The sequence below is a fragment of the Petaurus breviceps genome, unplaced genomic scaffold (genome assembly GCF_028583685.1).
Source record: "Petaurus breviceps papuanus isolate PSGF00001 unplaced genomic scaffold, PetGlider_PUasm1.0 38, whole genome shotgun sequence".
NCBI classification, from domain to species: domain Eukaryota; kingdom Metazoa; phylum Chordata; class Mammalia; order Diprotodontia; family Petauridae; genus Petaurus; species Petaurus breviceps.
The window spans coordinates 24,381,328-24,395,513 of NW_027186304.1; the positions used below are offsets into that span (position 1 = coordinate 24,381,328).

At 39.9% G+C, this 14,186-nt stretch overlaps 1 protein-coding gene across 1 annotated transcript in view; it reads right to left on the reverse strand.

The window, feature by feature from the left end:
• The window catches only part of MTCL1 (microtubule crosslinking factor 1), a 172,919-nt gene extending 158,816 nt beyond the window's left edge, over positions 1-14,103 (reverse strand). Inside the window, 1 exon segment of the mRNA XM_069099662.1 lies at positions 12,741-14,103. Within this exon segment, the coding sequence (XP_068955763.1) occupies positions 12,741-13,946 (1,206 nt within the window). The 5' untranslated portion in view covers positions 13,947-14,103.
• Between the last annotated feature and the right edge of the window lie 83 nt (positions 14,104-14,186).

Consider the following 14,186-nt stretch of genomic DNA (forward strand, 5'->3'; position numbering starts at 1 on the left):
AATATCAATATAATAATTAATGAATAACTAATTTATGTGGTACCTACTATGTGCCAGACACTATACTAAGTGCTTTACTCTTTCCTAAGCATTACAATGTCTATTAAAGACATGTAAACCTTAAAGATGAAAGTGAGTTAATCTTCAACAGCAGTAACTGTTGATGTTTTGTCAAAATCATTATGGAGGAGGCTCTGACTTGATTGACAAAAGTGCCCTCCTTGCTCTTCAGGAACTAAATATTTAAAGTTCTCATCTGAAAAGCTTAAATTTCTCACACAAGCTATTCCAAGTTTCCCCTATGATGTTTTAGCATTTTTGCTGTTGTCATCTGTATTTCTGTAAGAATACTGAAGAGTATTAATGAGAGCATTTTAGTAGAACATAAAAATATTTTTCTGAGTGACAATACTCATGGTAGTGAGTTCTTTTAAAGAAACATTCCTTATAAAGCATAAAACTTGCACTACCAGCCTTCTAGGAAAGACACTTCATAACCTAAGAGACCTGTATCCCAACAAATCTCACTAATGTGGCACTTTATATGTTAAAATGGTTTTTCAATACCCTAATGAGGTAGGAAATAAAATCTTCACCACTATTGTACAGATGAGAAAATAAGGTTCAGAAAGACTGTGATTTGCTCACAGTTACACAGTGCTAGTGATTAACAGTACCAAAATTTGAACCCAGGTCTCTTGATTCCAAGTTCTTCATTCTTTCCATTATATCATACTTATTAAATGTGAGTTTTTGGAGTCTCTGAACTTCCTCAGATCAAAGTTTTTTTTTGTATTTCATAAAATTTGAAATTAATTAAAATTATTCATTCAAGATGGCATGTCAATTCATCACAGTGGCTAACAACTCCCCCAAAATATTACTTCATTTATATTTTCTATATACTTATATGAGTATAATTGTTTTCCCCCTATAGAATAGAAACTCCTTGAGGGAAAGGACTGTTTTCATTTATGTCTTTGTATCCCCTCAAGGACTAGCACAATGCCAGGTACATAGTAGGTCTATTGGTTAATCCAAGTAATTATGTATGATGCAAGGGCAGGGAACTTGCAGCCTCAAGGCCACATGTGACCTTCTATGTCTTTGGGTGTGACTTTTTACTCAGTCCAAATTCTTTTATTAAGGGTATTTGTTGTGTGAAGTTTGGATTCAGTCAAAGGGCTGCACCTGAGGACCTAGACAGCCACATGTGGCCTTGAGACTGCAGGTTCCCACTCCTGGTTAAGGCAATGGAAGAATAAATTTAGGGTTCTGCTATCATGGCTTGACCCACCACTGGACATTTTTCCATTTAAGTCTTTTGTGTAGGAAAATGTTTTCTTAAAAATGTTATATATATAAAATCATATTTACAACATAATATATATTATATGTGATCATATCAATAACATTATATATACATATTTAGCATACATAAGGTAATAGAGTTTAAATCATGGGTAAAAAGTATTTCCAAGACCTTTGAGAGGAGTGGAGACTTTGGCTATTTCACAAGAGCACACTGGACAGACATAAAATGGTCTCCCTCAAAATAGAATTTTAATGAATAAGTGTGGGAGAATAAGAGTTTAATGAAGAAGCGTGGGAGGATGGTCATCGACTGCTCATGCTAAAAACTGCTGCCTACACTTTCCGTCATTCTTGTGGATTTTTCTAACTAATCAAAACAAGGAAGCTCCGGGCTCTGAAAAAAACAATCTCAAAGCTGGACAGGCCTTCAAAGGCACCCGGTCCAATATCATCATCAGCGGCAGCAGCAGCAGCAGCATTATCACAGTAACAGTAATAATATCTAAAAGTTGTGTAGCGCTTTAAGGTTTGGAAAACACTTTGCATGTTAATTCATTTGGTCTTCACAACAACCTTGGAACAGAGGTGCTATCTATTATTATTCCCATCTGACAGATAATAGAACTTGAGTCACTTGCTGAGAGTCCCATCTCCTCTGTGAGTGATCAGAGAGCTTTTGCTTACACAGCTCCAGGGAAGGGAGCTCTCTCTACCTCTCACTCCCTCTCGGAGCAGCCTGTTTCACTTTTAGAAACTCTAATTGTGAGGAGAGTCGCCTTACATCAAGGTTAAATTTGCTCTTTGGTCAAGGCCAGCAGCCATTCCGTGGATCCACAGAACAAGCATCATTTTTGTCCCTTGTGACAGTCCTTCCAATACTTGAGGATAGCTATTATGTCATAGGGTCATACCTTAGAGCTAGAAGAAATCTTAGAGACCATTTAGTCCAGGGATGGGGAATCTATGGTCTCGAGATCACATGTGGCCCTCCAAGCCCTCAAGGGCAGCCCTTTGACTTAGTCCAAAATTCACAAAACAAATCCCCTTAATAAAAGAATTTGTTCTGTAAAACTTGGACTCAGTCAAAAGGCCACACCCAAGGACCTAGAAGGCCACGTGTGGTCTGCAGGTTCCCAAACCCTGATTTAGTCCAAACCCTCCCCCTACTTCGCATATGAAAAACTGAGGCCCCAGAGGGTTAAAATTATTTTAGTACAGCAAAAAAGATTGTACAAGTAGTAAGTGGCACAGTCGGAATTTGAACCCAGGTCCTCAGACTCCAAATCCAGTGTTCTTTCTATTCTATAATGTCCACTACGTCTTCTCCAGGCTAGTTATTCTCAGTTCCTTCAGCCAATCCTTGCATAGCCTGGACTCCAAGCACCATGACTACTTGACTGTCCTAGCTTGTCCATGGACTGAGAACTAAACATAATAGTTCAAATAGGGTCTGTACAGGACAGTCTGTCATCTCCCTTGTTCTGAAAATAATGATTCTATTAATGAAGACTAGCATGGCATTAGCTTTTTTTGGCAGTCATACCATGCCTGGCTCATACTGAACTTATAATCCACAAAATACTCCCAGGTTTCATACACATAAATTCCTACATAGACATACCACTTGTGTGGAGTAAAATGGTAGAAAACTAGCAACAGAAATTATCAGGTGTTCTCTATGGAGCTGAATGCTACATAGAGATTCAGGAATGAGCCAATAGATGAGACTTTTCCCAAAGGGCTAGGTCGCTCTTTTCTGTCAAGTTTCCACTTGAAAACAATCTCACTAAAGGCATAGTCTTCAATGATAGAAATCAAAAACTATGTAGAGCACCTCCTCAAAGAAAGGTGACAGCCAGGGTGCAGAAAGGGACATATATTATTTGGACATGGCCAGTACAGGAATTTGTTTTGCTTGATTAGGCATATTTGTAACAAGTGTTTTGTTTTTCTTAATTTTTTCCCTCAATTAGGGTGGGGGGAAGTGGAAGGGAAAGAAAATTGAAATTAATTTAATTTAAAAACAAATAGTATAGCAAATATGAATCAACACATAAATAATATATATGTACATGTATTACTATGTATGCATGAAAGAAATGCACACAAATTTTGTTTCTACAAAGTTTGCCTGTAAAGGGACTCAAGTCATCAAATGCCTGAAATTATCTGCTGCTTAAATAATGTCTTAAAAATGCTAATTTTGTCATAGAAAATAGGGGTTAACAGAATGAATCCCCTTTTCTTAGTCAGACTACCAACCGAGGATGACCTGAAACTCTAATTTAGATGCTTAAAGCAATGATCTACATATACTCCTTCAAGATGACAGTAGGTCAGTCTCTCATTCTTCCACTCAAATTGCAAATAATATTTGAGCTACCAAGCAAAGGAAAGAGAGACCATTGCAGGGTCAAATCTTATTCTTAACGTAAGTCATTCTTTAGAACTAGTACAAAAATAATGATTCCTTCTATTTTTTTAAATTCCCTTATTAGGCTGAAATAAGCTAATACTAAGGATCATTTAGAAAGGTTATAGAAGGAATTACAAATATTAGTGGTAACAGTATGAAAGGCGTGACCATCAATAGTAACGTTACAACAATGTCCTCATAACAATGTTTCAGCATAGAACTATTTATATCACAAAACTTAAAAATACCTCTCATCTGCAACTTAATTGAACTGAGCATAAAATTGTATCTATGAAACAATTTTGAGATTGTAAAAAAAAGTGATTTCTGCATATGCAGAAATTATTAAGGAAAACCAAGTTGAGGGGTTAATCTGAGTTTAAAAGAATAATTTTTTTTTTCCTACAAAAGAAATCCTCTTATAACACAAATGTTGAGCTGTCAAACTATCTTCCTTCTTCTTACAAACCAAACCTTAGTATGGATCTCAAACTAATGTTGCATTGTGTATTGGAGAAAACCCTGAATGAAAATGTATGTGTTTTTATTATTTATGGAAATCTATAATTAGGTAATTACCCTTTTACAAATTTTAAAGAAAAAAACAAATCCCTGATTTTTCTTTTGCACTATGTTTTTATTATTTTTTTACCTTGATTACATGGCTTTAAATCAATTTTTTTCTTATTTCAATAAGCTTTCTTTAAATAGACATAATCTAGACAGTGAGAATAGTCATCTGGCTAGTGTTACAATAATGCGTTCTACTGGGAGCTTCAGACAGAAACTATTGTCTCTTGTAATATACAAATAATCCACTTCATTTCCCCCTGGACAATGGAAGTGTTTGGAGCAGAGTCACAGCTGTGGCTAACGAGGCCTATGGACCTGCTACCATTGTTTACCAAGCTGATATTTCACTCCAACAGCTGATGAACTCTGTCTGTGAGTTTCCAGTGATCGACATGATTTTTTACCTCCTCAGATTATTACATCTATTCTTTCACATGACTAACACAGATTAGGTTTGGAAAGTGAAGCTGTCAGAAAAGCATCAGGAGTAACTTCTGCTTTGCAGAATGAAAGGGGGAGGGAAGAGTCAGTGAATTAAGAGGAGAGAGAGGGCTATTTAAAAATACCATGTCATACAGGCACATGCTTCCCTGGCAGTGTCTCTGCTCTGAACTACAGGGAGCTTTTGAGTTCCTGTCTGCACAACTGCAGATGTAACCATTAAGGATGTGAGGACCCTCCACAGTCACTGTCAAGGCCCCCTTTGGCTGAAATGTAGAAGCACTTAATTTAAGAAAACAGAAGCTGTGAAATAGAGCCAAGGAGACACTGTGTAAGAGGTTTGGTGATTTGGTGTTTGGGAAGAGGGAGGTAGAAGTAGGAAAAAGATCACCAGCAAAAAACTTTGCAGGCTTTCCTCCAGGCTCCAGTGATTTGTTTAGACATAATTATCATCAAGGAAGTAAAAACATTAAAAGGAATTTTCTCACTTTCACAGTTTAGTCGGAGACACTCCTAGGCAGTCATAAGAGTTCAAAAACGATTTAAAGTGACCAAAGGCAATAATAGAAAGGAAAATCCCATTCTAAACAACTATGAAATGTATAAAATATCTGGGGAATTGACCTACTCAAGCACATGAAAGAAATAATGATTCAATTACAAAGTGCTCCTTAAAGAAATAAAGAACAACTTAAATAGCTAGAGGAATATTCATTGCCCATGGCTAGGCCATGCCAATATAATAAAAATGATAATATTATCAGTCATTTTACACTTTTAATGTTCTATCAATCAAATTACCAAGGAGATATTTTATAGAACTTAATAAAATAATAGCAAAATTCATTTGGAAAAACAATGATCTAGAACATCAAAGGGAAAAGATGAAAAAAATAGGGATGAAGGGGAAATACACTTCCAGACCTAACTATATTATAAAGCAGCAGTCGTCAAAACCATCTTGTAATGGTTAAAAAATAGAGAAATAGATAAGTGTAACAGACTAGACAAAACAGGATCAGAAACAATGAAACTTAATAACCCATTGTTTCATAAAGTAGAAAATGTAAATTACCTAGGAAAAAGCTTTTTATATTTAATAAAAACTGCTGGGAAAACTGGAAAGCAATCTGGCAGAAATGAGGCTTAGAACAACATCTTACGCCATATTCCACATCACATTCTAAATGAATGATGCACAATCTTAATATTAAAGATCGTTCTATTAAAAACTTAGACGAGAAGCATATCATAGACTTCTGATAGCCATCTTCTTAACCAAAGAAGAAATAGAGGCAATTACAAAAGGTAAAAGAAAGAACTTAGATTACATGAAACTGAAAAGCTTCTACCCAGACAAAATTAATGCATGTAGGATAAGAAGGGAAGTTGTCAGAGGTGGGGAAAAATCTTTATAAAATTTTTCTTACAAAGATTTGGTATCCAAGCTATACAACCCCACTCCCCCCCCCACACACACACAGTCATTCCCCCAATAGATAAGTGGTCAAATAATATGAAAAAAGTTCTTTAAAAAAGAATTATTGAGTATTCACAACATAAAAGAACACTCTAAGTCCAAATCACTAATAAAAAAGAAATGCAAATCAAAACAGACCTGAGGTTTCACATACCCTCCAAACTGTCAAAGATCACAAAAAATGACAATGAACAGTGACAGAGGAGTTATGGAATGATAGTCACACTAACATATTGTTGGTAGAGCTGTGAAATGGTAAAACTATTTTGAAAAGTGATTTGAAGTTATACAAATAAAATGATTAAAATGTCCATTCTCTTTGAGCTAGAGACTTTATTACTGAGTTTATATCCCAAGGAACCCATCAATAAAAAGAAAGGCCCCATGTGCACCAAAATATTGAAAGCAGCACTTTTTGTGATAGCAAAAAAAATAGGAAACAAAGTAGATGCCCATTGATTGGAGGATGGCCAAACATATTATGGTACATGAATGTAATGGAATATGACTATGCTATAAAAAATATGTATGCTGTGTTTATCCTTAGTTTTTGAAGAGGACCATGGCATCAGGGAAATGATGACTTGACTTGCAGTTGACTTTGATTTGAGTGAGGGTGGGTTGGGCAAGGTCACCAGCCTCACTTTCTCCTCCAGAGCAACCAGTATGTGATGAATACAGAGAAACATGGAAAGATCTGCATGAACTGATGAAGAATGAAGAGCAGAGACAAGGAAACAATATATACAATAATTACAATGTAAATGGGAAGAACAACCATACACCAAAAAAAAAATCAAAAGTGAATGTAACCAAATTTTTAAAATCAAGTATGACTCAATTGAAGAGATATGAGAGAACACCCCCAAATCATCCATTAGGAGAGGTGGGAGATCCACAGATACTCATGTTTTCAGACTTTTTCAATGTATCAATCAATTGTGCTAATTTTTTTTTCCTCTTTAAAAATACTATATGTTATATGAGATAACCCTCTGGGAGAATAAGAAGGAGGGAAACTTTATGGATAACTATGATGATATTAGAAACAGAAGACAGAAATAAAAAATGAAAAATAATTATTCAAGGTTATACTACCTGGAGCTAGTTGGTGCCTACATCACAAAAGAGCAAAGAGCGTGGGGCTATAAGCTAAAAAAAAAACTGGGAGGGGAGGATAGGAGTGAGAATTATAGAAATTCAGAAGGAATTTTGGAGATCATCTAATCCAACATTCTTAACTTTTTTTGTGTGCATCATAGACCCCTTTAAGAGTCTGATGAAGCCTATAAACCCCTTCTCAGAATAAAGTTTAATGCCTACATTCAAAATTAAAGGAAATGCTAAATTTCAGTCAGAGATTAGTGAGAATAAAGATGTAAAAATTTTCCCATCCAAGGTCACAGAACCTATGAAATTGGGTCTAAATGAAGAGCCCCTAATGTAGTCCAACGCTCTCATTTCATAAATGTGAAAACCAAGACTCAGAGAGGTTAGTTGACTTACCCAAAGTTATACAGACATTAAGTGACAGATTTATTGTTTTTCAGTTACATCTGACTCTTCCTGACCCCATTTGGTGTTTTCTTGCCAAAGATACTAGAGTGGCTGGCTATTTCCTTCTCTAGCTCATTTCATAGATGAGGAAATGAGGCAAATAGTATTAAGTGACTTGCCCAGGTCACATAAATAGTAAATGTTGGAGACCAGATTTGAACTCAGGAAGATGAATCTTCTTGACCCTAGGCTCGCTACTCTAGCCACTGAAGCATCTAACTGCTCCATTAAGTGACAGAGCCAGAATTTAAACCAGGCATCCTCTAACTCCTAGCCCAGAACTTTTTTTAATGCACATGATTGTGTTCCCACATTATCTGAAAAGGCAAAAGATGGCAGTAGAATCCAGAAGTAGCTCTGCAAAGACAACCCAGCAAAGAACAGCTCTGGGGGAAAAAAAACCCAGTAGAGAGCAGCATGGAAATATGAAGCAGCCTACCAAACTGGATACAGCACTGGAGTTGGAGTCAGGAAGATGTGAATAAATTCAAAATCTGCCTGAGAAACTAACTGTGACAATGGACAAGTCAGTTAACTTCTGTCTGCCTCAGCTTCCTTATCTCAAAATGAGGGAGTTGGATCCAATGACCTCTAAGATAGCTTCTAGCTCTAAATCTATATTCCTATGATCATTAGAGAACATAAACTGTAGTAGATCTGAAGCAGGAGATGGTCCTCAAGAAATGCCCCCTCTCCCACTAGTGGTGGGACAATTTCTGTGTCAGAATATCCCTTTGAATACAATTTTGTGGGATGGGGAAATGTTTTTGTCACTAATTTTAGTACATTGACTCGAGGCCTTTTGTTTGAAATATGTGTGTACAGATGCATATACATATGTGTGTGACTGGGTTAATAAAAGTAAACAGGTTGGGGTTTGAGGCTTTGAATGGATGGAGAATGACAAAGTACCTCAACATAGCATAGTTTTCTGTGGACCTGAATGTTATGGAGGTCCTGGCTACTACATCTAGAACTATTGTAGAAAGCAGAGTCCCTTAAGAAAAGATTATTTTTCCTCCTCTATCCAACTTTATCCACCATCATATCCACGATAGATTTCCCCTAGATAAACCAGTGTCAATCCCTAGCAAGGACAAAACAAAACAAAACAAAATGACAAATAACCAAACAAAAGACTCCGACACACTTGAAGGATATGAGCACCGTTAAAGGGCATTCTTTGAAAGGGTTGTTGGTGGAAGCACATGGTGAAGTACCACTGGCAACTTTTCTTAGACATGCTCATAAGCACAAAGTGCTTAAGCTACCATGAAAAGCAGATGAGAAAGTAAAGCACTAGTTAGCATGTTAATGGACACAATAAGCACTGAACCTTCCTAAGCCTTGCTTTGTTTCAAGGATCAAATAAGATAATATTTGTAAAGTACTTAGCACAATGCCTGGAACATAGTAGACACTACATAAATATTAGCTGTTATTATTACCCATAGGATATAGACTTTTATAAGCTTTCCTCCCCTATTTAGGGACATGGGATTTCTTTTCTTGGATCAAGAACAACCCAACCCAGAAAAACTTCAGGGACTTAGTGCACACAAAGACATTTGTCACTTTAAAATTAGAGCTGGCTGAACATTTGTTTTAATTGTCTTGCATTTGGACTTATTAACCCAATAAGACTTTCTTCTATGGGTTTGTTGATTTCATTCTTCTACTTGATGAGTTTTTAGTCATTTCAGCTCTCCACTGTGATAGTTTCATAGCAATGGCAACAGTAGGACCTACCTCAATAAAGAAAGCAATACTTTATAGGCTCTTTCTTCCTGGATATCCAGGCCTAAAAGTTCTAGGCTAAGAAACAAAAACAATTGGCCAAGAGTGTTCTACTAAAATCACAGAATCATAGAATGCTAGAGCTAGAAGTTATATAAGAAATCATCTAGCCCAGCCACTCCCCAATCTCATAGTTTAGGAAATTATGGCTCATTTACTTGCCCAAGATCACACAACTAGTTCATGGGAGATAGGACTCCTGCTATGAAATAATGTGTTTATAGATGAATACTATTTGTAAACCAGTCTCACAATGGACAACAGTGTAGAACACATGAAAAAAATGATAGTTTTCTATATGGGAAACAATGTAGCATAGCAAAAAGTATTGGACTTGGAGAAGATACTCAGTAACCTTTAGAAAATTTCCCAAAGCCCTATTTTCTCCCTAAATTTATCTCTTTTTTTCTCCTTTGAATTAACAAAAAGTAAAACTTGAATGCACAGATGATATTATTTATTGTTCTGATTTCACAACCAACTCTTCCAGATTGCCAGCCCCTACATCTTCCTTTCTATGCAGAGGGGATGATGGGAAATAGGTCATATGGATGGATGGTCATGGCTGGTCCTGGAATATACCTTAGAGAGTACATCATTTTCAACAAATTAACCATTTCCTCTGGGATCTGGCCTTCTGTTTGCACACATCCTGCCTAGAGTCTCCATTATAAGCTAGCCAACCAGAAAGAAAACAAAAGCCCCTAAGGAAAGTTGGTATTGGGAATAGTTCAAGTAACTAAAAAAAATTTTTGTTTTAAATCATTATGTTCCCAAAAGAATATCCTTAGTGTTTGTCCTTGGACAAGACCAAACAACCAAGAAATGGATGGCTACACTGCATGGAGGACTCAATTATACCAAAAGTTACCAGAGAAATGATGTCCAAAATAAGACATAAAAATAAATACCCAATAATGAATTCTGAAATGATGGGAAATTGTCTTTTAAAAATCAAGAACTTATGGGGAGTATCTTTTATTTTTAAAAGAAAATAGGGTTTCTCATAATTGTGTACTTTAGGACTCAGAGTATTTTAGAAGGAAGAAAGTTCAGTATTCATATTAGGCTGACATGTAATACCTTTATTCTTTTTGCTTGTTTCTTTTTGAACTTAACCTTGTGGCCAATACAAAGATATATATACATTTTATTAATCATTTAACTTCCCTTTTGATACCTCTCCCCCAAAGCTCTCAGAGACTCATTTTGCATATTACTCCTTTTTGCTCATTAATATTAATGAAGGTTATTATTATTTAACTCAGTTGGTTAAAGCACCTGCTAAAAGGTCCACTTTGGTAGATTTAGTACATGTATGGACAAGTTAATTAATAGACTAGGGATTTGGAAAGGACCATAGAGATCCCTTTAGTCTGGGACCTGAGGCCCTGAGAGATTATGTGATTTATTTATGGTTCCATATCCAGTTCATGGAAGAATCAGGACGAAAATCCAGGTCTTCTAGTGCCCATTTCTGTAGTCTTTCCACTTCATCAAAATTCCACTCTGTTTTTGTTTAGACTGAAACATTCTCTCCAGCCACTGCAACTACCATATAAGCTGTCTTAAAAATGTACATCCCTGTTTATAAGGCAGCTCCAGAAAGTGTGGATGAATCAGTGCAAGACAATCACTGCTACTAAGGGAAAAAATTTTAATTGAATGTTTAATTAGATGGGATGGGGGTAGGGTAATCATTTTCAGATTGGGAAGATTATATATTAAGATCATAGTATTTATTTCTGCTGTTGGTAATATAAATTGAAGGCCCAAAATAACTGACAATTAACAAAATTTTATTTCCTCTTTTCCATCTTTTTTGCTATCTAAATAGCATTCAGACAAGCTGTTTATGCTAATGTCCCATGTTATCAGTAACTATTATTTAGATATTCCTTTCTGCATGCCTGGCCCTAACAGCTTCACAGAAAAGCCAGAGAGACAAACTATAAGCCATTATACAGCGTAACTGTGGGACTATTGTTATGCAGTTCCTATTTCCAGACAATGCAGGGGGGAAATTAAATATACAGCAGCTGAGGGCAGATGGAAGTGGCTATTCCCTGGAAAGTGCAGTGTTTGTGTGTTACAGAAAACAGAAGCTTCTCTTGGCAGATAAAAGGAAAACACAACTTTAGGGTTTCTCTAACTACACACCAACTAAACCCAACTGTTTCACAGTTCATGGTGAACTAGAGGCTTCCAAGCTTCCTTACACAGTTTGTCTAGTTAAAACACCCACCACTGGTCCTGGTCCTGTATCCATTCCTTTCAGTGTGGTCATCCTTGCTCAAGATCGGAGCAGAATGTTCCTTTATTGCTGAGGAATTGGCAGCTTAGTGGATGCTATCCTAGCTTATAGAAAGACCTGAATTCAAGCCTCTCCATTGACACGTATTGTCTATGTAACTCTAGGCAAGTCTCAACCTCTTAGTGCTCTAGGCAGCTCTCTAAGACTGTAGATCGCAGAGAAAGTGCAGACCTGCTTTGGGAGAGAGTTTCTTCACCTGCATGCAAGGTCTCCACACCAATAATCACAGATACAATTCGTATCTATATTTAAGCCTGATCCTTGGTCTGCAAGTCTACTCTTCATGAAAATGTTAAACCCTACAAGTGGTCTTACCTCTAATTCGCAATTACTTTCAGGAACACCAGTACATATTTTCCCCCCTAGAACGTGGACACAAATTTTCTTTCCTCTGTGTTTGTTTTTTAACCAGGTAGAAATGAGGGCCTCCAGTGATTTTGCTGCTCACTAATTTATGAGGAAATACTAATACAACTGCCCAGGGTGTGAGGACGCATTAGCAGGGAGCAGAAGGCCAGGAATAAGAGAAACCAAAAGGTTTGGAGAACCTGCCAAGATCAATTCTCATCTGCCCACCCCCAAGCTCCCACCACTCCCTTCTTCCAGAGTTTTCTGCCCAAATTAAGTATTAGAATGTGTAGGGGCGGGAAAAGAAAAGAGGAGAGGGGAGGGGAAAGGAGGAAGAACACCACAGTCCTTTAAATTAAGCGGTGGTAGCTAGTCCGCCCCTCCCGCACCAAAGCAGAGCTGTCTGGGAGGGAGGAGTCGGGAGCTACAAGGATGTAACAACTAGCTCCTGGCTCCCACCTACCTGCCGGCTTAGCCTAGCTCCCCTCCGCCCCTCTCACCTTGAGATAGTCGTTCTCTGAGCGCAGCTCCTCCATCTCCCGCAGCAGCTCCTCCTCCTCCTCCGCTAGCACCAGCTGCTGCAGCTCACACGGGCTGGGTGCCTGGTTGGTACCGCCGCTTCCAGGCCTCCCTTTTCCATCTTCTCCCGGGCCGCCCCTCCCGGAGGTCGATTTCGGCTGGGTTCGCCCCCCAGCATCCTCCCCCACTCCAGGCCCCAGCAGACCAGGGGAGACCACTGAAGGACTGGCCCTGCCACCCCCGCTCTCGGGGGAGGCACAAGAAGGGTAGTGAGGTCCAAGGGGTTCGGGGCTGCAAGGAGGTCCCGCTTTCCCGCTGGGATTCGGGGTAGGGGCTCCTCGGGGCTCGCGATCGCTGGAGCCGGTGCCCGACTCAGCGTCGCTGCTGGCTGTCGGGATCAGGCGTTGTTCGTCAGACAAGGGCTCAGAGGCGCAATCTGACAGGTCCGAGCTACTGTCTGTGTGGCTGATGCGGGAACCCAGAGCCAGGGAACCAGAGAAGTTGGGGACTTGGGCAGTGGGGGCTGAGTGACTTGAGCTGGTCAAGGAGCAGACGACTGGAGCCGAGGCAGGGGCCGGAGTCGGGGCTGTAGTCCCTTGGGGCCCGGAACCTCGCTTGCCTTTACGGCCTTTAGCAGAAGCGGTCCCCGGCTCCCCACCTGTAAGTGGCGGCTGAGGCTGCGGCTGCGACTGCGGTTGTTGCTTTCCAGCCTTCGACGGCTGTTCTCCAGTCGGTGCCCGGGCTGCCTTCTTGTTGCAAGGGGAGGACTTGGCATTGCCCCCCTGCTTGCTCCCGGCTCCCACCCCCTTGTCCTTAGCTCCCAGTTGGCCACCCCCACTGCGTCGGGAGAGGCGGCTCTGGGTGGCCAGGAGCCCCGGGGACGGCGGCGCCTGCGATGGACTAGGATGCGCCTTGCCCGAGAGGCTCGGGGATTTGGGTGCTGACGGCGCGGTCGCCGGGGTTCTAGAGGTGGAAGAAGAGGCGGCAGGGGCTGGACCCGGAGCCCGAGAATGAAGGTCCTTCAGGAAGGGTCTGGCCGGCGAGGGGGTGCGTTGCAGCCGCTTCTTCTCCGCCAAGGGGTGGTGGTGGTGGTGGCGAAGATGGTGTTGGCCGTGCGGTGGCTGCTTCACGTCAGTGCCTCCGCCGCTGCCGCTGCCGCTGCCTCCCGTGCCATTCACAGTCTCCATGATCCCTACGGGTGGCGGAGGGACAGGGGCGGAAGCACCTCGGTCCTCTGTAGCAGGGGAATGCCAAGCGCTTGCAGCCTCTGAATCTTCGACGAATCGCAGCAGGAGCCTGGGCAGGAGAGGTAGTTCTCCGCCTCCTCGTCCCTTTCTCTCTACCGAGCAGACCATTGCTTAGAGAGGAACTGAGGCTACCGAAGAGCTGGAGAGTACGTTTCCCACCCAGCCTTCCCCACCCCCCCC